This window comes from Plasmodium fragile (genome assembly GCF_000956335.1).
Source record: "Plasmodium fragile strain nilgiri unplaced genomic scaffold supercont1.18, whole genome shotgun sequence".
Classification (NCBI taxonomy): domain Eukaryota; phylum Apicomplexa; class Aconoidasida; order Haemosporida; family Plasmodiidae; genus Plasmodium; species Plasmodium fragile.
Genome location: NW_012192598.1, coordinates 17,199 through 44,781, shown reverse-complemented (window position 1 = coordinate 44,781; position 27,583 = coordinate 17,199). Strand labels below are relative to the sequence as shown.

Here is a 27,583-nt window from a genome sequence, read left to right as displayed (position 1 = left end):
TTCTATAAAGCTTCTGTAATAAACTATCCACATATAATCCCCTTATATCCATAAATTGCGTACACTCCACACGAGTCTACACTAGCCGCCGCCATCGTCACCGCGGCTACCGCTGAACGGTACGCTCGCCGCTCGGCAATTCTACGGTAGCCGCTTATCGCTCAACCGAACTGGGGCATCGAAGTACACCGCTTTTGTGCCGTGCGTTGTTTCGCGGTCGCGGTTCTTCCCGCGTGTGCGTGTTGTTGTGGCCGTGCATCCATATGCGTATCGGTACGTAGCAGGCGTTCCATCCGTATTTGGCCGTATCGGGTCGCGCATTCGTGCTTTCTCCCATCGGTCCTTACCTGACGTGTCCTTTGATGGTGTCCTTTCCGTCATGTCCTCTTGCGCGTTCTGGTGCTCGTCGTCGTCCTCGTGCTCAGAGTCAACATCACTATCCCCGACGGCTCCGGAGCTGCCTGTTTTACTTCGTGCCGGGTCCACCGTTTTTCTTACTGTGTTCCTAATTTTCGTAAACATTTCTTGTACCTGCTCTTTCACTAAGGTGTTCATCTCGTCCTGCTGAAATATACTGGAAAGATCTGCACCTTCTCCGCTGTTTGCCAAACTTTTCTTGTACATTTCCCATTTTATTTCGCATTTCGGGTTCTCCTCTATTGCCTGCATACGATTACGTAGCGTTTTACTTTTTTTTAACCATTTTTGTATGGCGCTCTGCAAATCCCGTGTTCCCACCTTTGTATCAGTGTACTCATCCAGTCTACATTTTCCATCTGAAATTGAAGTGTCCACCCCACCTGGTTTTCCCATGCCTCTCATGATTTCCCATGCCCAATCTGGCCCTAGCCACTCGTGGCCACACGGTATTGCAGCCAATATATACGCAAAAACAGTTGCTACCATGCACCTCATAATAGCCTTCATGTCCGTATCGTTCTTCGATTCGTGCGTATCCGGCTGCTTATTAGATTTCCACCCAGCTATGAAAAATAATGCTCCAAGCATCAGTCTGCATTTCATGACGTCCGCAACTGTGTGCCCGCGATATGTTTTGCCCTTATGCGTGTCTCCTCTACGCGTCCAACCTTCATCCCCACAGCTTGTGGCATACGCATCAATATTCTCTTCTATCTTTTCCATATTATCCACAAAATCCTTTAATACATTTTCCATATCTGCCCATAGTGCACGCTACGAAATACATACATAGAGAAAATGATTAATATATAACAATATGTAAACTCTATAGGACTCTACCTGCCGTTCCGTATGTGTTAGCGCATATATATGTACCAACACTAGTTGCCGCCGCCCGTCTTCTTTGTGTCGTTCAATCCCTTGTTTTAAGTTAATACTTACATTAAATGAATCCTGTTGCCATATTCCCCGTGCCCGTGCCCAGGGGACCATTACATTTACTAAGTGCTCTGCCATGGTGCCCTACGTCGCATAATACAGGATACTAGTGCTCTCTGAGAATATTGTGCACATTATACATATTCCGCCCTGATGCTATACACACTGCGGCCTCATCAATATGCTTATTACTCTATAAATGGGGGGAAGCCGTGCACACATATAATTTATATAAGGAAAATGCACAATACAGAAGTGCACAGTACACAAACTGTGTGCACTATTCGGATATTGTTTAGGAGAGAATAATATGCACAGAATAAAAAAGGAGTACAAAAATGAAGAGAAAAATGAAACAAAAAAACTACTACTACACTACCCTACACACGCAACGCGCGTCATGAATACCCCCGCCCCCCTTTCTACACCGGTCTGCACTAAACGCCTGTCACACACACTGTCTCTCTGTGTGCGTACACTAAACCCCGTACACCGCAAAACCGCAGTATAACAACAACATCAATGCGTCCTTCTTCGTGCTACCGTCGTTGTCGCCGTCGTGGCTGCCGTGTGCGTGTTGTTGTTGTTGGCGGAGACGTCCATGTTCGGCAGTATGCGGCCGCGTGTTCGTGTGCGGCCGCCTATTCGTGCTTTCTCTCATCGGTCCTTACCCGTCGGTGCCGCTGGCGGTGTTGCCGCGGCTCCCGGTGCTACCGGTGTGTCTCGCGCTGGTTTGACAGATGTTTTGACGTGCTCTAATGCGCTTTGTACGCATTCGTCACCCTGAGCACTACAGTTTTGCACTCTCTCTAATATTTCCTCCATCATTTTCTCCGGATTGGTGCTATCTCTCACTGTTTCAATTATTTTTTTCTTCACTTCATCCGTCATATCCTTTCCTTTCATAATTAATTGCTTCACTTCGTCCACACTCTTATCCTTGGACATTGTCACAATTGGTATGTTGTCCCTTTTTCTAACTCCTTCTTCATTAGCGTCTATTCTTTCTGTTCTTTCCTTCTTCTTACATATTTGTACTCGTTTGTCACTTTTTATACTTCCTACATTCCCCGTTCCCTTGAGTTGTTCCATCCATCCTCCCATGGTTAATCCTACAAATTTTGTTCCGATTTTCATGCTATCATAATTCAGACCTGCGCATTTTTTACTAATATCCACATGGCTAAACGCTCGCCTTAACGTATCCATACTGTTGGATACTTTTTCTACAACTGCCATGTGTTCACAGTTCTCCCCGTACAGCTGTAATAGAGCAACATTCCCTAGCATACATCTAAGATATTCTTCTAGCCTCTCCTCATTCTTAAATATATGTGTCTTTTCCCACTTTCCCTGACTTATATAATCTATTCCATCCATAAATAGAAAAATGTGCATAACGCGTTGGCACAGTAACCTGTGGACGTGTGCGTGTGGCACTGTAGACGGGTATGCCATGCGACACATCGCTTTAGTACTTTGATCCCTGGTATGATAATTATTCTTTAGAGCTCCGAACAATACCCTTATGTCTGCCCAAATTTTATCCTGCAGTAATAGAAATTCACATATATGGACCCATGTGTATACTGAAATGTCCTTCATCCCACTTACGTTGTCCCCTGTCCTCTGAATGATACTACGTCGTATATTCATGCTTCCTGGCCAATTAAACATTAATAATACTAATAATCAGCGACAGTCATATATATACATCTCACGTAACGTAACATTGTCAACAAGCTCACATATCTATTTATGTATGCCGAATGTGCCTATTCTTCACTCATAAAAACTTACGCTGAAATCACTTTTACCAGCTGCCTCATCGGCCCCAATTCGCCGCCTCTTAGTGTACTCCGCCAGTAAAGCCGTGAACTCCTTAGCCCCCATGTTGTGTGTGCTCCCAGGTAAGTTACAATGTTACATTCTAAACTGTTGCCTTAATCTTCCATGTGAACGACATGAACCATCTACTCCTGATTCCTATATTCTTCCTATACTACTTATTCGTAATGCCTCCGTTAGCACTCAACCTTAGAAATGTATACAGAACAAAAACTGCAATTTCTATGCCTCCCAGTTCAATCCCAATCATCCAGTAATATTAAATCATGTAGAACTTATATATGCGTAATAATGGAAAAATGAATATAGGAAAAGGAAAAGAAAGAAAGGAAAAAAAATATAAAAAACACTACACAACGCGTCATGAATACACCCCCTCTCCCCCTTTCTACACCGGTCTCCACTAAACGCGTTCACACACTGTCTCTGTGTGCGTACACAACCAAACCGCAGTAGCGACAACAACATCAATTCTTCTGCCGTCGTTGCTGCCTTCCTTCTCTCGTTCGCCCTCCCACACATAATATGTGTTCCGTGCTCGAACCCCTCACACGGAACCACTTTACTCGGAGATAATCCTCCTCCTTCTTACACTCGGAGACAATCCTTCGTCGAATGTGTCTTACACTCGGACAATCGTGTTTACCCGGCCGCGTTTGCTCGGAGAGACAATCCTCCTCCTTCTTACACTCGGACAATCCTTCGTCGAATCCGTCTTACACTCGGCGACAATGTGCTTTACCCGGCCTCGTTTGCTCCGAGAGACAATCCTCCTCCGTCTTACACTCGGCTACGTCGTCGAATCCTTCTTACACTCGAGACAATTCTTACGAGGACGGCGGAATGCGGAAGAAAAGAAGTAGTTGTTGTGTATTTATATCACGACTTCCAGAAACGTGACGAACAAGCGTTGACGGAGATGGGGTGTGTATATATTTTTTTTTTTGTTGTTGTTCATCAGCGGAAGTAGTAGTAGTAGTAGAAGTAGTCGTACTTTTTTTTTAAGAAGGGGAATAAAATGTGTTCAATATGACTACGCCTTATGACACGGAAATAGCAAATTTTGTAACAGCATGGGAGAGTTTTCTATGGAAGCGAAACAGAACGAACGCAGACGAATATTTGGTAAGAGCAATAGTGCTGGAAGTCGCAGGAAGGAGGGAATATTGCTCTTTGCGTGAAATGTATGTACGTGTACAATGGAAACTTATGTGTGTGCATAAATTGTTCAGGTGGGCGTATTGTGGGAAATGAGTGATGTATTTAGGTACAATGGTAGAATGCGCACGGAGTACAGGTAATCATGTAGATATATACGTAGGTGTAATAGAATTCAGAAGGAGCGAGAAGTAGGAAGTATACATGTATGTATTAATTGTTTCCCCTGTAGAAAGTACTATTCCAGCAGGTTGATAAAATCCTCAGCGACTTAATCAAGAAAATTGGCCATCCCAGTGGTCTGATCACTGGCTTCTGTGGAAGTATATATCACAGAGAAGGGGAAGGCGCATGCATAAGCAGGTGTCGAGAAATTGCGAATATTGTGCTATACATGAGAGGGTATGAGTACAAGAAGGGACAGAATCAGTGGCAGAGACGGAGCATACAGAAAAACAGGGAGGCCACATTTAAGGAATATTTAAAATGCACAGTAGCGACTGAGGTTCTTTTGAGACTGTATGGAAGGAATACAGACCATAGGAATATTATAAAGGAAATTTCGGACACATTGGAAACGGGAGAAGAAACGTCAGGCCAGAAGTTTGAACGTGCAGCATGCGAGAACATCAATTTTGGGAAAGTAATATTCCAATCTGGGAGTACGGGAAAAGGCATACAGAGTCGATTGGAGGAATTGAGTAAACATTGGGCGCCACTAAATGTAGGGCGGCGGTATCGAGCGTCAGGAAAATGTGCATGGCAGGATACAGCGCTGGATGCTGAGAAAGAGGAACAGAGCACTACACGGGAATGTGGTACGAGGCAAGGGGGGGACGTGAACGAGGATGCGGAAACGAGGAACATAATGGAATGGATTAACGTTGATCCTACGGGGCGAGTGCGCACGCTGTTAGCGAATATCAAGAAAAGTAAGGGATCGGCGGGGATATGTGACATAGAGCAAAAGATTAAGGAGAAGGTAGAGGACACCGTGAAGCAAGTGACGACACAAGCGAAGGCGCGGGATGAAGCCGCTGACAGCGGCAAGGCACCACAAGGGAAGCCCCCCTCCGACGGACCCGGTGCAAAGGTTGCCAAGCCTGCACCAGCCAAACCAGCACCAGCCAAACCAGTAGCGGCGAAACCGGTGGCAACGAAGGAGACGACGTCATCGGGAACGACGTCAACGACGATGAGGGCGAAGACCGAACGGGAGGAGTGCCTGGGGAAGAAAATATCGGAGTGGAAGCCCAGGGCAATCTACGTGGGGCATCAGTATACTGTAAGTTAGCGTAAAGAGAGAAAGGAACAGGAATAAAGGGAAAGACATAGGAATAGAAGGCAACGATAATTTATTCATAAAGTTACATGCATATGTGCAGGTATCGACGCATCCGACGGGTAGCATGGAAGTGAAGTGTTTACACGCATATTTTTTTATTTGCATGTGCAACATTTAGGAAAAAGATTGGGAACCCGTGAAGAAGGTGTTGGAGGAGTTTATTGCACATTTGAGGGACAATACTGATAACTTTGACGCACTTGGTGCCAACTGTGACAATAAATCTTGGAATGATATGAACGACGTTACATACTATAAGGCACAGAGGGTGCCCGATATGATGCGGTGTAGAATCATGTCGGGAGCCTTGTGGTTTGCAAACCAGCCGGGACACAATGAGGACGTCAACAGGTTAAGATGTGAAGTGGCCCATGTTTTGGGGCACTTATTGAAAACCAAGTATTGTGAACGTAAGACTCCGTTTACAAGAGGTACAGAGTATGCTTGGCAAACATTCAAGAATATGCAAAGCCAAGGGCAAAGTGGACATGGAGCGCTGCAAGGCCCTGTAATGGACGGAACGTGCACAATGTGTGGATATGTAGGTCATACAAGGAACATAACAGCAATAAATTGGAAGATAGCAGAATGGTTATTGTATAATGCCGGAATAATGGAAGAAATACAAAAAATGGAGCGCGATTGGCCCTGTGAGCAGTATTGGGAAAAGTATATTCAGGAGAACGCAAAAGAAGGAGAGAGAGATATCAGTAAAATTTTGACACAACCTGGAATTCAGAACATGAAGCAAGCACAGAAGGAAATAAGAGAAGGAGCGAAGAAGGTGTTTGAAAAAGCAAAGGAAGAAGGACAAAGGGAAATTAACGAACGGACAGGTAAGAATATCAATAGTAAGTATACGACTACGCCCGAATACGAATATACGACCGAATACGCCTGGCCCATATAGGTTCGTACGGATGTCAATGAGCACGCGCGGGGAAACAGCACCCCCTCGTTGAGCCGAGCACAGCGCTTCCTCTTCGCTGCCCCACTTCGGTTGAGCGCTGAGCGACGACGAGTATGCAGTGTCCATGAATTGTAGATTTTATGGATATAAGGAATTATATGTGGATAATTTGCTGCCAAAAAAGTGAAAAACCAGGAAAAAGGATGCCGTGTATATGTTGTTGTCGTGAGAAGTGTTGTCCCTGTAAATTATGTTGTAGGGGGCCCTGCATCCCTATATCCGTTTATGCTATATTCTACATAACGTGTGTTGTTATTATCGTGCACATAACTATAGTGCGAAAACGGGGGGATATTCATGCAGAGCCAGAATTGTTGAATAGTGCGAAAAAAGAAAAAACAAAGAACACGGAGATACACGGAAGGAACTTTCCACATAATATAAAAGCACCCGCTATATAATGTATGCTGGGTAATCATAATGTGATATTTGTTACATGTAACATATGATATAAATGTTCCTTATATGTGTGCAATGTGGGGAGACTTTTCCCCTTTTTTCTTCTTAAAATGGGTTTCTCGCCCACAATATCAATAAATACTTGATCATATGAACAAATAATAAAACATAAACACAAACGATGTATATTGGTAAGAGCACAAACAAAAATTATAATGTAGAACACGGAACTATAAAATAAATACTATAAAGGAAAAATAGACCACATCATAGGGGCGAACATACAACATCATAAAAAGGTCGATCCATTACATAGACGAATAACAAATTATGACGTCGAAATAGTCTACAAGAAGTAGAACACGACAGTTACTTATGCTTTCCTCGGTAATTTAAGTTTCCATGGTAGTTTTAGTTTCCCAGGTGCTTTCGGTTTCGTAAGTACGTCTGCTTTCTTAGGTACTTCTGATTTTGCAGATGATTCCGGTTTCACGAGTACTTCCGGTTTCTTAGGTATTTCTGTTTTTCCAGGTACCTCCGTTTTTTTAGGTATTTCTGGTTTCTTTGGTGCATCTGATTTGCCAGAGGCTTCCTGCTTCTCAGGTGTTTTCGGCTTTTGAGGTATTTCTGATTTATTTGGTACTTCCGGTTTCGTTGGTGCTTCCGATTTCTTTGGCACTTCTGGTTTCCCCGGTGCTTCCTGCTTCTTAGTTCCTTCCTGTGTCTTAGATACTTCCGGATTCTTAGGTGCTTCCGGTTTCTTAGGCGCTTCCTGTTTCTTAGGTACTTCCTGCTTCTCCGATTCTTCTGCCTGTTTCGGTGTCCTGCTTCTCGGGTGCTTCCGGTTTCATATTTACTTCTCGTTCGTTTTTTTCTGTTTCTGTGGGAGCTTCCTCCTTCTTCCAAAATTTATCAAATAAACATTTCCCTGTTTTGGAGCGGCAGAAACATACTAGCAAGCAGGAATACATGACTGAAATCAGTAGGAGAAATGCGACTATGTAAAAAGTAACCACAACCATCAATGAAGGACTAATAGCCGAAACCACCGCGCCTACTATTGCGCACAAAACAAGTACTGGATACAACACTGAGAGTACTAATATAAGCTTAAACCATGCTCTTCTTCCCATTTTACAACGTGTCCATTTCTGACAACATTCCTTCAGCTTGTTCTTCGCAGTTCCACCCTGCGGCTTATTCTTCGTCTGCCTTGATCGATTCGCCTGCATCTTGGACTTCAGTCCCTTGCACACGTTACCAAACACCGTGTTCTGCACGGGACTACTCGTAGACTGAACATCGTAAAAATTACGTTTGCCCCGTGTTCCTACATCCGTTCCATCACTCAATGACACGGTTGTACTGGCATCCGTAGTGTTATATTGGCTTGTTCCATTGGCCAAGGATGTGCCTAGTGTATTTGCCTAACATAAATGAAAGAAAAGGGGGAATATGTGCGAGTGTTGTGGTGTATATAGAATGATATACAACGTGACCATAAATAGGCGGAAGGTTTATCGCAATTATGAAAAAGATACGAGCTTATCATAATAAACGTGAAAACACGCAGGATGCAGTTGTTCTTATCATACAGCGTCAGCAATTTGCCCAAAACACAGGGCACAAATAAATATAGAAAATTTCACAAGCAACATCATTGTGTTCCTCTTTTTTCCTTCCGTGTAGAAAATGCTTGAAGTGGCGATATGTTGCGTGTTTATATGTATGAATTATGGAACTATTTTTTTCTCTTCTTCCACATCTATGTGTATAGATTCTGCGAGTAACACTTCTTTTCATTGGCGAATGGTCAACATTGATAAAATCAATTTTGTACGAGGTTTACTATTCTTACCTAAATATATAAATATGATTTGCATAAATGATTCACCTGCACCCTAATATAAGGGATGAAGGAACTACGGAAGAACACAGTGAAGAACCCATTTTTGGTACATATTATATGATGCAATATTACTCAAAGGGGTCAACATTTTTCACAAATTCAATACGGGCTCATCACTCATGTCGCCGTGTTAACGGCGTAATGGGAGCAAAGAGCATATGCACGAGAGCAAAATTCCATATCTGGAATAACACTTTACTATTTTAAATTAGGTATAAGGGTGAGGAAGTTAGTAACAACAGAATAAAGTATACCCCTTTTACATATAAGAACGGCGACAAAACATTTTTTGCGGTGTAGAGCTGCGGGCTGAAAGTTACATTGTATCAGTGTTTAGAGGGATTCTTACTATGGCCTATTGGCATAAGTATACATGTGTCGTGGCCGTTTATTATTTATAGGGGTCGTCATTTATATCGTTCTGAGATTTATTACGCGTAGTGATAAATAATAAATGCATAAAAGGAGTTTCACCACGTTCTTGTGCGTGTATACCCGCATCTCGATCTCCTTTTTGAAAAAGTGTGAATGGATTTAATTAAGAGTGTAAGGAGCATATATAAATAAAGGATAAGTATGGTGAAATTGTATTATAAGGTTTAGGGCTCAGAATTTAGGATTTAGGGCATAAGATTTTATTATTGCGGAGTTCATGATTTTGAAGTTTCAGGATTGCAAAGTTTCAGGATTGTAAGGTTTCCTGGATTGTAAGGTTTTGTGGATTGCAAGGTTTGCTGGATTGTATGGTTTCCGTATTGCAAGGTTTCAGGATTGTGACGTTTCGGGATTGTAAGCTCTGAGAATTGTAAGGTTCCATGATTTGCGAGGTTGCTGAATACGAATTTAAGATTCGCGGTTTAAGGCTTACTGTTTAAGGATTGTAAGGTTCAGGAATGCGTATTCAGTATTCCCGGTTGCGGATATAAGATTTTGTGGGGGTAAGGTTCGCAGGTTAAGAAGTTTTTGGGGGGCTTAAGTTTTTAGGGCTTATTTTTTTTTCTTTTTTTGTTTTGAAATTTAACAAATGTGTTTAATTACATGTGTATATACATACGAATCCAATACTGTATACCATGACATTTATGTGCACTTTACCCTCTGTGTACCCAAGTATCTAATATAGTGTCGCACCATCCCATCCTTTTTTTCCGCAACTATACGCGTGCTCGAATTTCGGGACGCACATCTCTAGTAAGCTTCTTTTTTTCTGTTTTTTTCTGTTTTCTTTGTCGAGTAGTCCAAATAGTGTAAAGTTGGTGCGCGTTCCTTTTGGGAGCATGGGACGGAACAGTGGATGGCGCATGGCAACGGTTGTGCTTCCATTTTCCACTCGGTATCCCTTGTAGTATGTTCGTTGTGGCTGTACTTACCTTCCATAGGAAGAACGCAATGACCCCAATACCAACAACCGCGGGGATGATCGCGGGGGTGTAGGGGATGAGATCCTTGGGGTCGAAGGGTTTCGAGGGAAGAATCCAACGCGGGAGCAGAGAGCCGGCGGGAGACGGAGAAGGAACACACATATTATGTGTGGGAGGCAGAGCGAGCGCAGGAAGGCGGCAACGACGGCCGCAACGACGGAAGAAGCATTGATGTTGTTGTTATACTGCGGTTTTGAGGTGTACGCACACAGAGACAGTGTGTGAAGGCGTTCAGTGGAGACCGGTATAGAAAGGGGGGAGGGGGTGTATATTCATGACGCGTTGTGTGTGCACGGTAGTGTAGTGTACTACTTTTGTTTTTCCTTTCCTTCTTCTACAGAGGCAACGAGGACGGCAGGACGGCGCAAGAAAATAAGTAGTTGTTGTGCATTTATCACGACTTCCAGAATCGTTGACGGAGAAGCGTTGACAGAGCATGCGTTGACGGAAGAGGCGTTGACGGAGAGGCGTTGACGGAGACACCTTGACGGAAGACGCGTTGACGCAGCGGCGTGGACGGAGACGGCGTTTGACGGAGAACGGGGTGACGAAGACGGGGTGACGCAGACGGGGTGACGAAGACGGGGTGACGAAGACGGGGTGATGAAGACGGGGTGTATGTGTATATTTTTTTTTTTTGTTGTTGTGATTAATGAGCGGTGTGTAGTAGTAGTTGTTGTTGTTGTTGTACTTTTTTTTTTAAAAAGGGGAATAATAACGTGTTCAATATGGCTGTGGATTGGAGGAAAGCACAGAGAGATTTTATAGATGCATGGACGTATTTTGTATTGTACAGAGGGAGAAAGAAGACTCCGCAGGATTATTTGGTAAGTTCAGTCAACCATAGACTTAGAGAGAGACATGTGGCACTTGAGGACACTATATATATACATAGGCGTAGTAATTTATAAGAAGGTGAAACGTCCCTATAGGTATCATAAATTAGAGCTAATGATATGAACATAGGTTGGGTACACGGAGAGTATCAGCATTAGATGGGAAATATGCATCAGTATAATACACTGACAGCACCAAAGGAAAAAAACATGTGTAAATTATTCCACCTGCAGGATAGATTATCCAAGCAGGTTGATAACATCTTCGGTGAGTTAACGAAGATAATTGGCCAAAATGGAATTTGGAATAGTACTATTTGTGGGTATATATATTACGGTTCGGACGATACTATATGCAGAAGTAGGTGTGGGGAAATTGTAAGCTTAATTTTATATATGAAAGGGTATAATATTAAGAACTTGACTTGGACAAAAAGACACATGAGGGGGGGAAGGGAGAAAGATTTTCGTGAGTATTTAAAGTGTATATTAGCGCGGGAAGCTCTGACCAAACTGTATGGAGGGAACAATGATCATGTAACAGTAATAAAGGACGTTTCCAATGAGTTGAACCGAGGTGCGGACGGAATATTAAAGAACGAAATTCAGGCTGGAGTATGCGAAGGGAGGAAATATGAAAGTTTAATATTCGGATCCGGGAATATCGGGGCAAACATAGAGAGTCGTTTAGCGAAATGGACCGAAGACTATGCGCAAAGAGGGAGAACGATTGCACGAGGCAGATCGGGAAAATGTGCGTGGGAGGTTAAGGAACATAAAGAAGAGGAAAAGCAACATAAGGGAAGCTGCGATAAAGGGAAAGGGAAGGATCAATATAAGGATGAAGACCAAGTGATGGATTTAATTGAGGTAGATTTACTTCACAGCACTCAACGTTTTTGGAACATAGTCCAGGAGAGTCGAGAATTAGACACAGCGTGTGAAATAGGGGATAAAATAAAAAAAGGGGTTGCAGACGTACGGAAGAAAGTAGATGCGAAGCCCGTACGTGAGCAACCCGCCCCGGCCAAACCAGCACCCGCCAAACCAGTAGCGGCGAACCCAAATGCGGCCAAGGGGAAAACACCGGTAAGAACGACACCGGAGAACACGAAGACGGCGGGATCAACGAACATTGTAGTAACGAGGACGACGCGGCGCATGCGCGCGTTGCGGATTCTACTGCTTGCTTCCGTAATCGAAGAATGCGCGGTCGACAGCAGTTTTCAGGAGAAGGGAATTATTTGCGTGGACAATCTGTTACGGCACATTTGAGAAGGCGGAAGAACAGGAAGAGTGTGCACATTGTCCTCGTTCCCAGGGGGAGGCTGTTATAGAACGATGCCGGTGTAATCCCCCAGCTATCGCTGTCGTTGTTTATGGTATATTCTACATAATGTATGTTGTTATTATCGTGTACATAATTATAGTGTAGGAAACGGGATATTAATTCAGCGCCATAAGGTTATGAAGTGTTAAAAGAAAAAAATAACGAGACACAGGGAAGGAACGCCCTACATAAGATAAAACCATCCGTCATATAATATATTCGTGTAAACATCATGTAATGCTTGTTACATGTAAGATATGAAATAATTGTTCCTTATATATGTGCAATATGGAGAGACTTTTCCCTTTTTTCTTCTAAAATTGGTTCCTCACCCATAATATAAATAAATACTTGATCATATGAACAAATAATAAAATATAAACACAAACCATGTATATTGGTAAGAGCGCAAGGAACATTATAATATAGAAAGCGGAACTATAGGATGCATGCTATAAAGGAAAAATAAGCCACATCATAGGGGCAAACATACAACATCATAAAAAGGTCGATGCTGTACATAGATGAATAAGATATCATAACGTCAACATCATCTACGAGAAATAGAATACGGCACATAGTTATGGTTTTTTGCGTAATTTCTGTGACCAAGGTAATTTCAGTTTCCCCGGTGCTTCCGGTTTCTTTGTTGCTTCCGGTTTGTTAGGTGCTTCCGGTTTCTTTGTTGCTTCCGGTTTGTTAGGTGCTTCCGGTTTGTTAGGTGCTTCCGGTTTCTTTGGTGCTTCCGTCTTCTCAGCTACTTCCGGTGTCTTAGGTGCTTCTACTTTCTTGGGTACTTCTGCATTCCCGGGTACTTCCAGCTTTTTCTGTTTTTCTGGGCTAGTATTGCCAATCAATTTTTTTGTCGACTTTCTGGACCTTTGTATTCCGTGAATACACAGGTATAACAGAATCAAGAGCACAACAATTATGCTTCCGCTATATGCAGAAATAAATATGGTAAGCAAAGATTTTTCAAGAGATGATACGAAGTACAAGCAACCCACTGCTGTATTAAAAGCAGAATTGGACACACCGAAGAATATCCACCTTTTATTCTTAACTACCGTACGTGCCGGTACACTCGGGAGTCCTGCGGACTTGTTCGTAGCTTTTTCGCCTTGTTCATTATTCTGTGAGGCAGCTAATGGTCCATCTGATCCAACCGTAGGATCTTGTTTTTTAAACAATTTTCCTAAAGCGGTGTTCTTAAGAAAACCTCCACTACGACTGACCGGAGATTGACTTTGTTCTGGTGTTTTCTTATCCGTTCCATTCTTCACTTCAGTTCCTTTTGGCTTGCTTTCTTTTTTTTCACTTGGTGCCTTATCTTGTGAGGACGGTGGCATCGGTTTTTCTGATGGAACCTTAGAACCTGGTTTACCAGGGTTGTTTCCTGGTGGCACGGTTTCCTTAGGTGCACCGTTACCAGGTTTAGCATGAACTTTAGTTGGCTTTGGTTTTTGCATATCCAATTTAGCCGTTAATAATCTACTAATCCTGTCCCTGGGGTTGCTACTTCCGCCAGTTGTATGGTTCCATGATGTGCCGCATTCATTTACCTAACATATAACAAAAAAAGCGGGAAAGATGTATTTGGGGGGTTATGCCATGCACATGTATGTAGATAAAATAAAGAAAGGAATAGAAATTTTTTATTTTTAACAACACAGAAAAAAGAGGCTAATCGGAATAAGCACAAGGTTTTTTTAGGGGATGCTGTAGGTATTATCTTACGTAGTAAGGATCTTGCGAGATGTACGCTACCAAGCTCAGTATTAAAAATTTCGGGAAAGGTATCATTTTTTTGCTTTTTTCTTTTTATTATTGCTTTTAGCGAAGAGAAAGATTAAGAATGACATTATATCTTTTTTTTTTTATATATATGTGTGCGAATTATACGGTTATTTTTTCCTTTTTTTTTTGTTGTTCACGGGAAATGCTACTTGAAACATTTGTATATGAGATTTAAGTTTTTCTAATCTAGGTGTTTATATTATATAAGTGAAGAATTTGTATGCACAAGAATATACAGTACGAAGATTGTGATAATCCAAAATAATGAACAAAAATGCATTTATTACATGTTATATGATTTAAAATTAATTAAAATGCTTGGTATGGTGTACACATATGGTACACTGTTTTTAATAATATTGCACTTTTGAGGGTCCGGTGAAATGGAAATTATGTACTTTTGACAAAAATCAAAACTTCTATATATGCACGATCATGTTGCTATTTTATTATGGATATAATGATAGGGTAATAATTTAAACAAGGAATTAGCGCATTTGTATAAAGTAGAACAACGGAAAATTTTCCCAAGTAGTTACGTTGTAGGTTCAGCATTTTTCATACAGTGCATCAGTGCTTAAGGGGTTATTATTTTAGTTTATATATGAGAAAGATTATATATGTATCATAGTCGACATTCATGGGTGTTTATGTATGTCGTGCGCAGATTTATCATGTAATGATAAATTATAAATATGAGAATATAGTTTAGAATTGTTTGTGTATGTATATCTTTATCTTTGTTGACGACATGTGAACGGATTCAATTAAGAGTGTAAGTAATATGCATACAAAATGAAAAATAAGCGTAGGATAATTGGATATTGTCGCGAACTTGACAGTTCAATATTTAGGATTTAGCGTGTAGATTTGAAGGGCCAATACTTAAGGGTTAGGGTTACGGGTTCTTCCTACAGAGTTGTTGAGGGCCCCGGGTTTAGGTTTCTAGGTTTTATTAGGGTTTTATGGTTCAGGATCGTAGGTTGCAGTATGGTTTTATGGTGCAAGATCCGCAGGTGGCAGTACGGTTGTATGTTGCAAGATCGTAGGTTGCAGTACGGTTTCATGGTTCAGTACCCTATTATACGTCGGTTTAAGCTTTAGCAATATAGGATACCGTGTGCTTTGAAGTTCAGATATGTAGTTTTTAGGATTGTCACGTTGCGGACTCCGGTTTTATGATTCAGGGGCTCAAGGATTCTCAGTCCGCCAGTTTAAGAGTTGCAACATTTAAAGGATTCTTTTTGTTTGTTCTTTTCTGCATGCGACATCGCACAAGAACACTGCTCCTGCCTACTGTTCGTGTACTGTTCGTTGCCTTTTGCTTTGTTTCATTCTACCCTCTCCTTGCATTGTTTTCTTTTTGTTCCTCTCCTCCGTGCGCTTTGTGCCCTCTCGCATCCCTGCTATTGTGCTGCTAGCCGTCACCACGTCCTCGTACACGGATTGTTCGATTAACGCGGCCAAGTGTAAGAACGAGGAGGATTGTCTCTCCGAGCACAACGCGTCGACCAACGCGCCCCAGGGTAACAACGATTCGACGACGTAGCCCAGTACAACGGTTCAATTACGGCGTTCGAGTAAACGATTCAACCAGGTAGCACCGGGACGGACGGCAGCCACGACGGCGGCAACGACGGCAGCAGAAATTGATGTTGTTGTTATTACTGCGGTTTAGTGTACACGGGGTTTAGTGTACGCACACAGAGACAACGTGTGTGTGAAGGCATTTAGTGGAGACCGGTGTAGAAAAGGGGGGAGGGGGTATATTCATGACAGTGAGTAGTGTTTTTTATATTTTTTTTCCTTTTTTTTTTTTTTTTTTTTTTTTTTCCTTTTTTTTTTTTTTTTTTTCTTTTTTCCCTTGTTTGATTTCTTTTTTTCCTACTTCCAAATCCCACGCTTTATAGGGTGTGTGATTACATTCAGATAGGGCTTAGTTTGTTCATGGGACATGTTTCCGCAGGCACCCTATACTGGAACACATGTTCCATTCCCTATGAATCTGAATAATAAGTAATAGAATATTGTGCCGATATTATATTCAAGCCGTTATCTGAGAGATAATTGTTTCATTCCTTTGCAATCTATTGCTTCATCCTAATGACAATATGACGTATGCGACGTTAGGGGCTTTATTAGCAGACTACGTTATAAAAAGAGGTCTAGTGGGGGATCCACAAGGATATATGGTAATTTATTGTGAGGGAAAAATGGAGAGAGCAGGCGCCTACACATATACATGTGTATACGTGCACGACAGGCAGGGTACTCAGTTTGCATCATACATATGTTCACGTTACTTGAACGGGAAAGCATATGCCCGATGTGAGGATAACATACGAGGTACAGCATGTAGCATACGGGCGAGTCCAGTGAGTATCTTCCGTGAACACAAGAAAATGACATATATGTACTTGCCCCCGCATTACTCCAATTGCAGAAAAGTTTATGGAAGGATATAGAGGCACAACTGGACAAGTTTATACAACATTTGAAAGACCAAGAACTGGACGAGGCATATTCTGTGAATTGCAAGAACACTGCATGGCAGCGCCCGGGCCAACCGACTAACATAACCTACGTAGTTACAAACATGGGTGACAGAATTATATGCAGACTTATGACTAAAGCGTTGTATTTCCTGAATGGCTGGAGTATAGGATCAGGCACGGATATGGAAGATGCTACTGGCGGAAACAGGCAATTGAGGAATTTTATTAGGTGTACAATCGTGCACATGTTCATGCACTTGTTGAACGAGTCCGCATGTGCGAGTACATGGGGCACATTCTACGCATGGTATTCAATGCGACAAATGGGGGACGTATCCTCATCGAGTACGAATTTAGTATATTCCGGCGACTGTGTGCAAAATTCCGCAGTGCACCTACAAGTGGGTGAGTGGAGCATGCAACATGCAGTGAAGGAGTGGTTGAACAGAAATGTAGACATAAAACTAAAATTAAACAGAGGTAGCTTCGGCAAGAATTGTCGTCTTGCAGTGCCAAAAACTACAGGAAGCAAGCATGCTGCAACAGATCAAGTAGATGAGGACACTTTGCAGAAAATAAAGGACATTGAGGGGAATTTACAGACAGCAATGAGGAAGGTATTGAGGAAAATTAAAAAGGAAGTGAAGGAAGAAGCGATAGCAGCAGGAGACATAAGTGCAGAGAGCTCCGCTGCGCCAGAGTCGGACGATGATGACGATGAGCAGCAGGAAGCGAATGGTAAGAACAGTACAGGAGCAGCGTTCTACTCATACGGGCAATACCACTACGCATAGTGTACACACGGTCGCTACCCATATACGGCCGAATACGGCCCATACGACTGCGCATACGGATGCCGCCAACAACAACACACACGCACGCGGGCAGCAACAACGCACACGCGGCGACAACAGCACAACAGCACAGCGCGGCACATCTTCGCTGCCTCACGTAGTGTGAGCCGCGACCACAGCGGCGGCCACGACGGCGATAGCGGTAGCGTAACGTGGATTAGCGGCGAGCACACCAAACGACTTCGCTGACGTTGAGCGGTGCCGCAGCGAACGCATATGCGTAGCGACGAGGCTCGTACACGCGTGTAGATGAGCGTACCGTTCGCTTGAGCCGAGGTGTGTGTGCGGCGGCGGCGAGTGTAGAGCGGGCATGCATGTAGAGTGTACGGAATTTATGGATATACAGAAAGGGGATTTTATGTGGATGCTTTATTACAGAACAATTGAGAAGCTTTACGGGATGCCAGGAAAAAGCAGAGGGCATGTACACGTTGTTCTCGTGAAATGGCTGTCACGGAAGGCGATGTCTTAACGAAGGATAGTGTTACAGTGCAAATAATTATAACTTCGAAGACATTTCTCACGTTTATCACAAATTGTTTGAGTTAGAAGAAAAATACAAACACATTTTATACATTATAAAAGTAATTACTATTACATATTGGGCTCATGGTAATCATTATATATGGGACACAAGATACTTATGAATTATATACATATGGATTGAAGTAGGACATACACTTTTTTATTTGTAACGTATATTTTTCTCTCATAACATCAAGGCACAACTGATTATATCAACAAAAAGTACAACATATTCATACAAACCATATATATTTTCGGAAAAGTGTACAAAAAATATTATAAGGTAAAACGGAACTACAACGTGCAAGTTACAAACATGTGATTAACTCTATCGTACAAATAGTGCAGAATATAATACAGAAAAATATCGCTCTCATACATGTGTTGAATCATACCATAACATTGAGGTTGTTTACCAAAAGTAGAATTATGATGGTATTTCCGATTACGAAGGCACCGTTGGTTTCAAAGTGCTTTCGGTTTCTCGGATTCTTCTACCTTTTTAGGTGCGTCCTGCTTGTCGGGTACTTCCGGTTTATTAGGTGCTTCGGGCTTCTTCTCTCCTTGTGATGAAATTTTGTCCTTTAGAGCTTTCTTTGGCACTTTTGCTTTTCCCCTTCGGTAGTAGAAACGAATTAACATGATCAGAAGCATAAATGCTATGCTTCCTGCAACTGCACCAAGGAATGCAGGAGCCCCCCAGGTTGCCGCGCTGTTTGAAGCTGGAAAAAGCCTTCGGTAATGCAAAGCCCACATATAAATAAATAAAACAGCCACTGTAGCGGGGATCCACCATTTATTCCTAGATATAGTTCGCGCTAGTGTACTACAAAGTCCCCTAGCTTGCTCGCTCGTTTCTTTAATTTGTGCTTTATTTTTTGAGGCTACTAATATCGCCTCTGTCCCAACCTTAGAATCTGGTTTTCCCGACTTCCCATCCGTCGCACTTGTTTTCACTGGGCTTGCACTAGGACTAACGGGATCTTTATTCTGTTCTGGTGTTTGGTTATCCGTTCCATTGTTCACTTCAGTTCCTTGTGGCTTGTTTTCCTTTTTTTCACTCTGTACATTATTCTGTGTGGACGGTGGTAACGACCCTTCTTCACCCACCTTCGATTTTGGTTTACCAGACTTTCCTGGCTTCTGATCCGATGCGTCTTTTGTAGGTTGACCCTTACCAGGAGTGAGGAGTAATGTATTATTTGGTGGCGGTGCTTGCATATCCAATTCAACGGTCAGTACTCTACTCATCCTGACACCGACGGTGTCCTCTTGGCCCGTTACGTGGTTCCATGATGAGCCCAGTTCGTTTACCTAACATATAACAAAAAAAGCGGGAAAGATGTATTTGGGGGGTTATACAATGCACAATTATTCAGATAAAAGACAAGTACGCACAAGTTTTTTCAATTGTTGGGAGCACGAATAACGTCATAAACATAAATGAGAATCCACATTCTACGGAAGCGTTCACTAGTGTCGTACGCGTTCGGGATATTGCAAGGAGTACAATATGAAGCCAAATATGGACAGTTTCACAGGGAACATCATTTTGTGCTGTGTTTGCTTCCTTTTTATTTCAGAGTAAAAGGAGGTTCCTATGAACTATATGTAGTTTTTTCTTATTTATAAGAAGGGGGATTATATGATTATTCTTATATGTAGCTGTGTTGACACCACGTGGGTATTCTTTTTTTTGTGCATTCCAGGATTATATGATTGTTTGCTAGCCTTTTCTTTAAATATACATGAATGATTGTTTCTTATTTTTTTTTCTTCCTTTTTTACGATACGCAAGGATGATTGAATTGTTCCTTTGTTTTTTTTCTTTTTTATGGTATATATGTATGATTTGTGTGACTACTTTTTTCACCTTTTTTTCACAAATTATATGCGCACTATTCATTTATTTTTTGTTTTTTGTTAAGTATTCATTATGCAATTATTTTTTTTCTTTTTTTTTTCTAGCATATGCGCAGATTTATAGGATTATTCTTTTTCTTTTTTTCATTTTTTTAGTTTTCCTTTGTTCCCTTTTTCCCTATTCCACATGTGGATCTAATATGCAGCGACCTATATGTTCTTTTTTTTTTCCTTTTTTTGCATGTATGCACCTTATTATCCCTGTTTTTTTTTTTTTTTTTTTTTCTTTTTTTCTTACATGCACAAGTGTCGGGTTTGTTTGTATTGTATTCCTATTTTCACTTTTTTTCGTTTTTTCATATGAAATTATATGCCTATTTTCTTCCTTCTGTATATATATGGAGCAGGGCAATGTAGGATCTAGTCTTACTTGTTGCTCACCCATCTTTTTTTTCCCCCTTGTTCTATGAGATGAAGCACGTTCTAAATCCAACATTCTCCCTGTGCACGAGATTTATCTTGCAGTGTTCCATCGTTTCCCGTTTCTTCAAATGTTTTCATATAATTGTAAAGGAAAAAAGGATTATGATGTATATAACAGTGCACAAATAACAATAGTATGGTAGACTGCGCATTCGCCGTGTTAAACAAAAAAAAACAAGTGGGCGTGCATGCGCATTACGTTGCGGATTTAATGGAAGTTTTGTGGACCTGGCGCGTTTAATGCTTTCCTTTTGCATAATATAGGGTGTAGTTCATTGTGCACTACATCAACAAATAATGAGGTAGCACTTGTCCTCAGCGGGAGAGCGTTTAACGGAATGATGTATGTTGTCGAAACGTATGAGTCCCATGGGTACCCTAGTATTTTAATTGCTCTAATGCATGGATTATACATGCAGGAGAGGAATATGCCTACATAGGGATTTTATGGGTTTTCAGGCTTGTGTATGTAGGCGGCGAAGCCGTACGTAATAGAACAAAGATGTGGACAGGGAGCAAGGAAGGCGGCGGTAGGGTGGAATGTGGCAGCAAACGATAACTGTTCGTGCTTTTTCCACTCGGTTATATTTGTGCGTGGTGTGAGCTTGTGCGTTGTGTGTTGCGTGTGAGATTGTGCGCTTACTTTCCAAAGGGAATAACCAAGGAGGGCGACGATGACGGCGGACAGGAAGAAGAGGACGGGAGTAGTGGCGGTAAGGACGTCGGCGGTTAGGTCGGGGACATCCGGGGTAGGAGACAGGTTTATTTTATCGTCAGGGGTTTTAGGGTGTGTCGTATATGGTGGTATTCCCGCTGCAAAGGCACCTCCAACTTTACCAAGTACATTAGGGCCTGGATCATTCAAGGAGAGGCCATCTTTCTGTGTATGTTGAGTCCCTCCTGAGGTTCCAGTACCGGAGGAACCAGGGTTTTGGTGACCAGTGGAACCAGGTCCTGAGGATGCGGAACCTCCTGCACCTCCGCCTTTTCCTGCCCCACCAGAAACACCATGCGCAAGATGTCCACCAGGGGAGCTGCGTTCGGAGGCCACCTGATCCGGATTCGGGTTCGGTTTTGGTTTGGGTGGATTGGGAGGAGGCGGGTCATCATTACCCTCTCCGTTACTGTCGGCTTTGGGAAGGTCGTTTCCATTTTGAGTGTCGGGTGCCTTGGACCCGGGGTCATGCGTGTTGCCACTAGGAGTGACTGTAGTCTGTTCAGGCGTCGGTTCTGGGGACGCTGGGGTACCGCGGGGGACAGTCCCAGATGATGGTTCCGTCTGTGTCACCTGGTCCTTCTTCTCTTCAGGTGCTGATGCTGGTCCTCCTGTTGCTGGTTCTGATGCTTTCGGTGCTGCTGCTGTAGGTGCAGATGGGGATCCTGACGAGCCTGGACCATTCGCACCATCCTTACCTATAATGTCAAATGAAGAAGTAGGGGATGTGATGAAACTGAAGTTTTGTGCGGTGGTCTGCCATGTTTGACCGTGGTTGTGGTTGGTCCCATGCTCGGTTGCCCCTTGGCCACGGGCGGTCGGCTACACGGTTCACCGGCGGTAGGGTGACGAGGCAGGGATAGGGCACGAGACGAACGGGGGGTGGCAGGTGCCACCACGGGAAAAGACTATCTCTGGCACCCACACAACACACACACAGAGACAGTGTGTGAAGGCGTTTAGTGGAGAAGGGCGGGGCGGGGTTTATATACATGACGCGTTGTGTGTGTAGGTAGCGTAGTAGTACTTTTTCTATTTTTTCCTTACCTTTTTCTTTTCTATCTGTTCTTTCTTCCTTATTTTCTTTCTTCCTTTTTCTCCGTGTTCGACAGAAATATTAAGTTAGGACATTGGTGTACGTTCTTTGTGGGTAGGGAGGCCACAGCAGGACCTTGTCGTATATGAACTACTAATTATGGAGTATATTTTCCCTGGTGGATGTAATTTTTCTATTTGGGAACACATTTGTATAGGTTTATTTTTTTTTTCTTTTTTCAGTGATATTATTATCTATTCACGAGTATACCTTTTTTTTCCTGTTTCATTCTGTTTTCTCTTTTTTTGCATCAATTTTTAATGCCGAACACGGGTGGAATATATTCTATCGAAGATAAGGGTATTGGATATTTCTTGGGACATATATGGCATTAATAATTTTCTAGTACGCTGTATGTGCAGAAAACATTGTTTAAATATTTCTTCCGGCATTAATATTATTCAGGACCTTCCACATAGTTGGACTTTTTCGTGTAGTGTACACTCCTGCACTCGTGCTCTTCTGCATGAGTCCTGTGTGATGAAGAAGGAGGAAGTATATAAATTACAATTTAAGGGTGGGTTGTATTTCATACAGATACCATATAAGAGGAATTGTGCAGGAGTGTGAGCAAGAAGGTATAGTTAAACGGAAGTAGCATCCATGAGTAATGATGCAGACTATGCGGCAGTATACTATTGTTATCAGAGTTAATGCAGTGTATAGAACTAAGGGTCGAACAATATGTCTACTGCAGAGTTCGTAGATGCACTAGCAGAATATTTAAAACGTAGGCACGCGTACCAGGGTGAACAGTATGGGGTAAGTTAATGTAGAGTAGGAAAGAGGGGAGAACATAGTTATTCTTTGTGGAACGCGTATAGGGTGAACAGAAGAGTATTCCAACCATAGAATATGCTTATGGATGGTTTTGTATGGTTCAGTCAGTATAATGTGGGGGAAGGAATTTGTAATAGAGGTGAATCGTTTTATATATGAGAAAGTGCAAATTCATTCCATTCAGCGTATATATAAGTGAGTGGACTCAGGAAAACATGTAAGAGTACAGTATATGTATACATGTATATAGCCCGTGTTATTGATGTAAGGGGGCAGCGTGTATTGGCTGAGTGAGTAATGTCATGTAGGAGAAGTGGGCACTGTTAACGAGTACTAAGAGAACTGTCACGTATTTATATGAATATATGGATTAATCGGAATGCAGGATATGATATGGCACGACACCAGACAACTGTTCGAAGTCCTAAAGGACAAATAGAACCAGCACCACACATTCCATGCGGCGATGTGCGAGCAAATGTATCCTGCACCACGCACGGGCATTATTGCACTGCAAAGGAAAGTTTGCCAGAGGGTCATGAACGTTTTTCTATTTATGGATAGAATTGACTGGGTCGGGGAGAAATGGGCACAGAGTAGGATATTCAAACATGAACAGGTGCTTGAGGATTATCTCAGGTGCATGTTGGGGAATGTGGCCATAGTGGAACACTTTGGCAAGCACTGCATGCACATAGAAATTGTGAAGGCTGTTTCTACGGCAATGAGCATGTGGAGAGAGTCGTTCCAAGACGTCGATAATAGTAAAAAATGTGAACACATTAATTATAATGACCTGAAGGTTGGGAGCAAGTTGGTTGGTTTAACCATGGCAAAGTGGATGGAAGAATTGAGAGATGCAGGAAGAATTTCACCTGGAACAGCTTCGGCCACAGGAGGAGTATGTCGGGGATCTAAAGGAAAAACAGGTGAACGCAGGGCAGACTCAGGGCAAGGAAGTGTGCCTGTTGCAGGAGTATTGAACAGTCAGGATCAGGAAGAACTGAAAACATTCATCAATAAGGGGAAGGATCTGACAGAACAGGACAGAAAGGACTTACTGAAGGAGGTGTTTGAGCAGGGTGGCGGACTGCAGGGAATAGAAAACATATTAGACAAAGTGAAGGAGGGGGAGTGGCCAAGGGACAACAAAAGAACGAAGAACTCCCGTTCGAAAACTCCACATGAAAACGCACACTCACCGGGGTAAACACAGGCAACATCATCATCCACAACAACATCAACACCACCGGGCATGTCAGAAACCGGTAATACAGGTAATGCACGTGGCACCGCCAAAACCGCGGACGGGTCAAAACCAGCAGATAATGAGGCGGCAACACCACCAGGGGAATCGATAGGTAATACCGATGGGAGAAAGCACGAATAGGCGGCCGCACACGAACACGCGGCCGCATACTGACCGTACGCATATGGATACCGCCACAACAACGCAACTGCCACAACACGCGCACGTGGCGGAACAGCACGACCCACGTCGCTGGGCTACACTTCGGTTGAGCGATGAGCGACCACGACGTCATCGGTAGCGGTAGCGGGGACGTGAGTGTAGACGAGTGTAGACGAGGTGTGTGTGTGCGCGTCGGTCACTGTGTAGACGAGTGTGACATGTAGAGTGTACGGAATTTATGGATTTACGGGGATTATATGTGGATGAACTCTTGCAGAAGCTTTGAAGTTAAAAAAAACAAGGGTGTCTGCTCTCTCCCCATTCAGGGTGCTATCCTAGTGCGTGCCGCTGTAACGGCCCATGCATCCCTATATCCGTTTATGCTATATTCTACATAAGGTATGTTGTTATTATCGTGTACATAACTATAGTTCCAACAAAAGGGGGGATGTTAATGCAGCGCCAGAATTGTTGCAAAGTTCGAAAAAGAAAAACCAAAGGACAGGGAGACACAGAGGGAATGAACTTCCTACATACTATAAAAACACCCTTTATATAATGTATGCCTCATAATCATTAGGTAATGTTTGTTACGTGCAGGATATGAAATAATTGTTCTCTCTCTGTCTCTCTCTCTCTCTCTCTCTATATATATATATATATATATATATATATATATGTTACATATAGAAAGACTTCTTCTTCTTTTTTTTGTTTTTTTTTAAATGTGTAGCCTAGCCATGACAAAAATAAACAACTGATAATGTGCACAAACAGTACAACATACACACGAACAACTATGTATATTCGGAAACATGTACGAACAAAAATTATAATGTAGATCACGGAACTATAGGATACATGCTATAAAGGAAGAATAAGCCACATCATAGGGGCGGACATGCAACATCATGACACACATCAATCTAATAGGTATGCAAAAGTGTAATATATTATGATCCTTATGCAGTACAACGCGGAATAATTACGGCTTGGTGGATGCCTTATTTACTTCTCCTTCTTTTTTTTCCGTTTCTGTGGGAGCTTGCTGCTTCTTCCAAATTTTATGCAGTAAACATTTCCCTGTCTTGGAGCAGAAGAATGCTGCTATCACGCACGAAAAGCTAATTGCAACCAGTATGGGATTTCCACATGTAATCATGAATTCCGAAAAAAGGAGTGTTTGTTGTCCTACTAACTGTGTAAGTTGCATGCTTGCTCCTGCAAGCGACACAAGTAATGGATATAGAACAGAAGCGATTAGTATAAGTATTGACCATGCTTTCCTTCCCATTTTACAACGTGGAAATTTCTTCAAGCCCCTTTTACAACTATTCCCTGCAGTTATATCCTGCGATGACTTCGATTTGTGCAGCGGCTTCTTTACGTTGTCCGTGGACTTTAATTTTCTCCGCATGTCCTCCAACACCGTGTTCTTCACGGGAATACCCGTCGCATGGCCACCATAAAAATTACGTTGACCCCGTGTGTGCGCATCCTTTCCATCACTCGATGGCACGGTGGGCGTTCCAACTGTACTTGCATCCGTAGTTCCATCTTCTGTGTGATATTGGCTTGTGCCATTACCTGATGATGGGCCTAGTGTACTCGCCTAAAATGTACAAAAAAAAGGGGGAATATATACGAGTCTTATGGTGTATGTACAGAAGGATGTAGAGCGTGAAAAAAAAAATGGGCGGCAGGTTTATAGTTGTGTTGAAGGAGTTAGGAGCTTATCACAATAAATGTGGTAACTCCCAAAAAAATACAGTTGTTTGTTCCATACACAGTCAGCAATTTGCCGTAAGCACAGGGATAAAGTCAATATAGAAAACTTCACAGGTAATATCATTCTGTTTCTTTCTTTTCGCTTTAGAAAATGGTAGAAGTGGCGATATGTTGTTTATATGTATGAATTATAGAATTGTTTTCTCTTCCACATCTAGGTGTATAGATTATGCGTGAAGTACATTTGTTCATCGGCCAATAGTGAACATTGATAAAATCAATTTGGTACATGATTTACTATTGTTACCTAAGTATGTACATATGAACTCAAGAAAGAATTCCTATGCACAATGCTACAAATACAACATGAGGAACGTGCGAAAGGAATGGATAAGAACCAGTTGTGGATACATGCTGTACGACGTAAAAGTTGACTAAAGGGGTCAACATTTTTCACAATTGCAGCACGGCTACATTAATCATGTCGTTGTGTTAACGGTGTAATGGGAGCAAAGTGTATATTCAGCAGAGCAAAATTCCATATCTGGGATAACACTTTTCTCTTTTTAAATTAGGTGTAAGGGTGAAGAAAATAATCAGAACAGAATCTATTATAGCCCGTTTTACATACCAAAAGGGCGAAAAGTTTTTTTGTTTACGTGTAGAGCCGCGGGCTCAACGTTATATTGTATCAGTGTTTAGGGAGGTTATTATTGTCACGTACTCGCATAATTATACATGTGTCGTGGCCGTTATTATTTTTGGGGGTCGTCATTTATATCGTTCTCAGATTTATTACGCGCAGTGATAAATAAGAAATGCATAAATATGGTGTACAACGTTGTATACGTGTGTTTCTCCTGTTGTTTTTGACAAAGCGTGAATGGATTTAATTTAGAGTGTGAGGAACATGCATACAACATGAAAGATAAGTGTAGGGCCATTTTGTATTTTGGGGTTTTAGGGGCCTTACGATTTAGGGCTTAAGTTTCGATGATTGCGCCGTTCCGGGATTGAACGATTTCAGAATTTTAAGGTTTCCGGATGGTAATGTTTCGGGGATTGTAAGGTTTGCGGAATACGGATTTAAGGTTCGGGACTTAATGCTTACTGTTTTAGGATTGTAAGGTGCAGGCATCCGTATTCAGCATTCCGGGTTGCGGATTCAAGGCTAAGGGTTTAATATTCGCATGTTTAAAAGTTTAGGGGGCTGAGAGTATTTAGGATTCAGGGCTTTTTTTTTTTTTTTTTTTTTTTTTTT

At 42.3% G+C, this 27,583-nt stretch overlaps 10 protein-coding genes across 10 annotated transcripts in view; 4 read left to right on the top strand and 6 right to left on the bottom strand.

Annotated features, from left to right (window-relative positions):
- Positions 1-141: 141 nt before the first annotated feature.
- Positions 142-1,176, bottom strand: AK88_01946 (uncharacterized protein; the record flags this gene model as incomplete). Its single annotated transcript, XM_012479581.1, has 2 exons — positions 142-170; positions 348-1,176. 2 exons carry the CDS (start codon positions 1,174-1,176, stop codon positions 142-144), a joined length of 858 nt encoding a protein of 285 aa, XP_012335004.1.
- An 840-nt stretch (positions 1,177-2,016) lies between these two features.
- AK88_01945 (uncharacterized protein) lies at positions 2,017-3,015 on the bottom strand (the record flags this gene model as incomplete). Its single annotated transcript, XM_012479580.1, has 1 exon — positions 2,017-3,015. The coding sequence occupies one exon, from the start codon at positions 3,013-3,015 to the stop codon at positions 2,017-2,019; it is 999 nt and encodes a 332-aa protein (XP_012335003.1).
- A 1,221-nt stretch (positions 3,016-4,236) lies between these two features.
- On the top strand, positions 4,237-6,620 carry AK88_01944 (uncharacterized protein; the record flags this gene model as incomplete). Its single annotated transcript, XM_012479579.1, has 3 exons — positions 4,237-4,332; positions 4,598-5,650; positions 5,829-6,620. 3 exons carry the CDS (start codon positions 4,237-4,239, stop codon positions 6,618-6,620), a joined length of 1,941 nt encoding a protein of 646 aa, XP_012335002.1.
- An 832-nt stretch (positions 6,621-7,452) lies between these two features.
- On the bottom strand, positions 7,453-8,740 carry AK88_01943 (uncharacterized protein; the record flags this gene model as incomplete). Its single annotated transcript, XM_012479578.1, has 4 exons — positions 7,453-7,906; positions 7,937-8,007; positions 8,159-8,506; positions 8,675-8,740. 4 exons carry the CDS (start codon positions 8,738-8,740, stop codon positions 7,453-7,455), a joined length of 939 nt encoding a protein of 312 aa, XP_012335001.1.
- Positions 8,741-11,455: 2,715 nt separating this feature from the next.
- Positions 11,456-12,520, top strand: AK88_01942 (uncharacterized protein; the record flags this gene model as incomplete). The annotated part of the gene is made up of 1 exon (XM_012479577.1): positions 11,456-12,520. One exon carries the CDS (start codon positions 11,456-11,458, stop codon positions 12,518-12,520), a length of 1,065 nt encoding a protein of 354 aa, XP_012335000.1.
- Positions 12,521-13,156: 636 nt separating this feature from the next.
- On the bottom strand, positions 13,157-14,378 carry AK88_01941 (uncharacterized protein; the record flags this gene model as incomplete). Its single annotated transcript, XM_012479576.1, has 2 exons — positions 13,157-14,137; positions 14,313-14,378. The coding sequence occupies 2 exons, from the start codon at positions 14,376-14,378 to the stop codon at positions 13,157-13,159; spliced, it is 1,047 nt and encodes a 348-aa protein (XP_012334999.1).
- Positions 14,379-16,483: 2,105 nt separating this feature from the next.
- Positions 16,484-17,661, top strand: AK88_01940 (uncharacterized protein; the record flags this gene model as incomplete). The annotated part of the gene is made up of 2 exons (XM_012479575.1): positions 16,484-16,564; positions 16,816-17,661. The coding sequence occupies 2 exons, from the start codon at positions 16,484-16,486 to the stop codon at positions 17,659-17,661; spliced, it is 927 nt and encodes a 308-aa protein (XP_012334998.1).
- A 1,050-nt stretch (positions 17,662-18,711) lies between these two features.
- AK88_01939 (uncharacterized protein) lies at positions 18,712-22,632 on the bottom strand (the record flags this gene model as incomplete). Its single annotated transcript, XM_012479574.1, has 3 exons — positions 18,712-19,560; positions 21,236-22,005; positions 22,614-22,632. The coding sequence occupies 3 exons, from the start codon at positions 22,630-22,632 to the stop codon at positions 18,712-18,714; spliced, it is 1,638 nt and encodes a 545-aa protein (XP_012334997.1).
- A 1,089-nt stretch (positions 22,633-23,721) lies between these two features.
- AK88_01938 (uncharacterized protein) lies at positions 23,722-24,573 on the top strand (the record flags this gene model as incomplete). The annotated part of the gene is made up of 2 exons (XM_012479573.1): positions 23,722-24,352; positions 24,446-24,573. The coding sequence occupies 2 exons, from the start codon at positions 23,722-23,724 to the stop codon at positions 24,571-24,573; spliced, it is 759 nt and encodes a 252-aa protein (XP_012334996.1).
- Positions 24,574-27,493: 2,920 nt separating this feature from the next.
- AK88_01937 (uncharacterized protein) overlaps positions 27,494-27,583 on the bottom strand; it is a gene marked incomplete at both ends in the record, with an annotated part of 5,050 nt that continues 4,960 nt past the window's right edge. The window contains one exon of the mRNA XM_012479572.1: positions 27,494-27,532. Coding sequence (XP_012334995.1) covers positions 27,494-27,532 — 39 coding nt within the window. The remainder of the gene's footprint in view (positions 27,533-27,583) is intronic.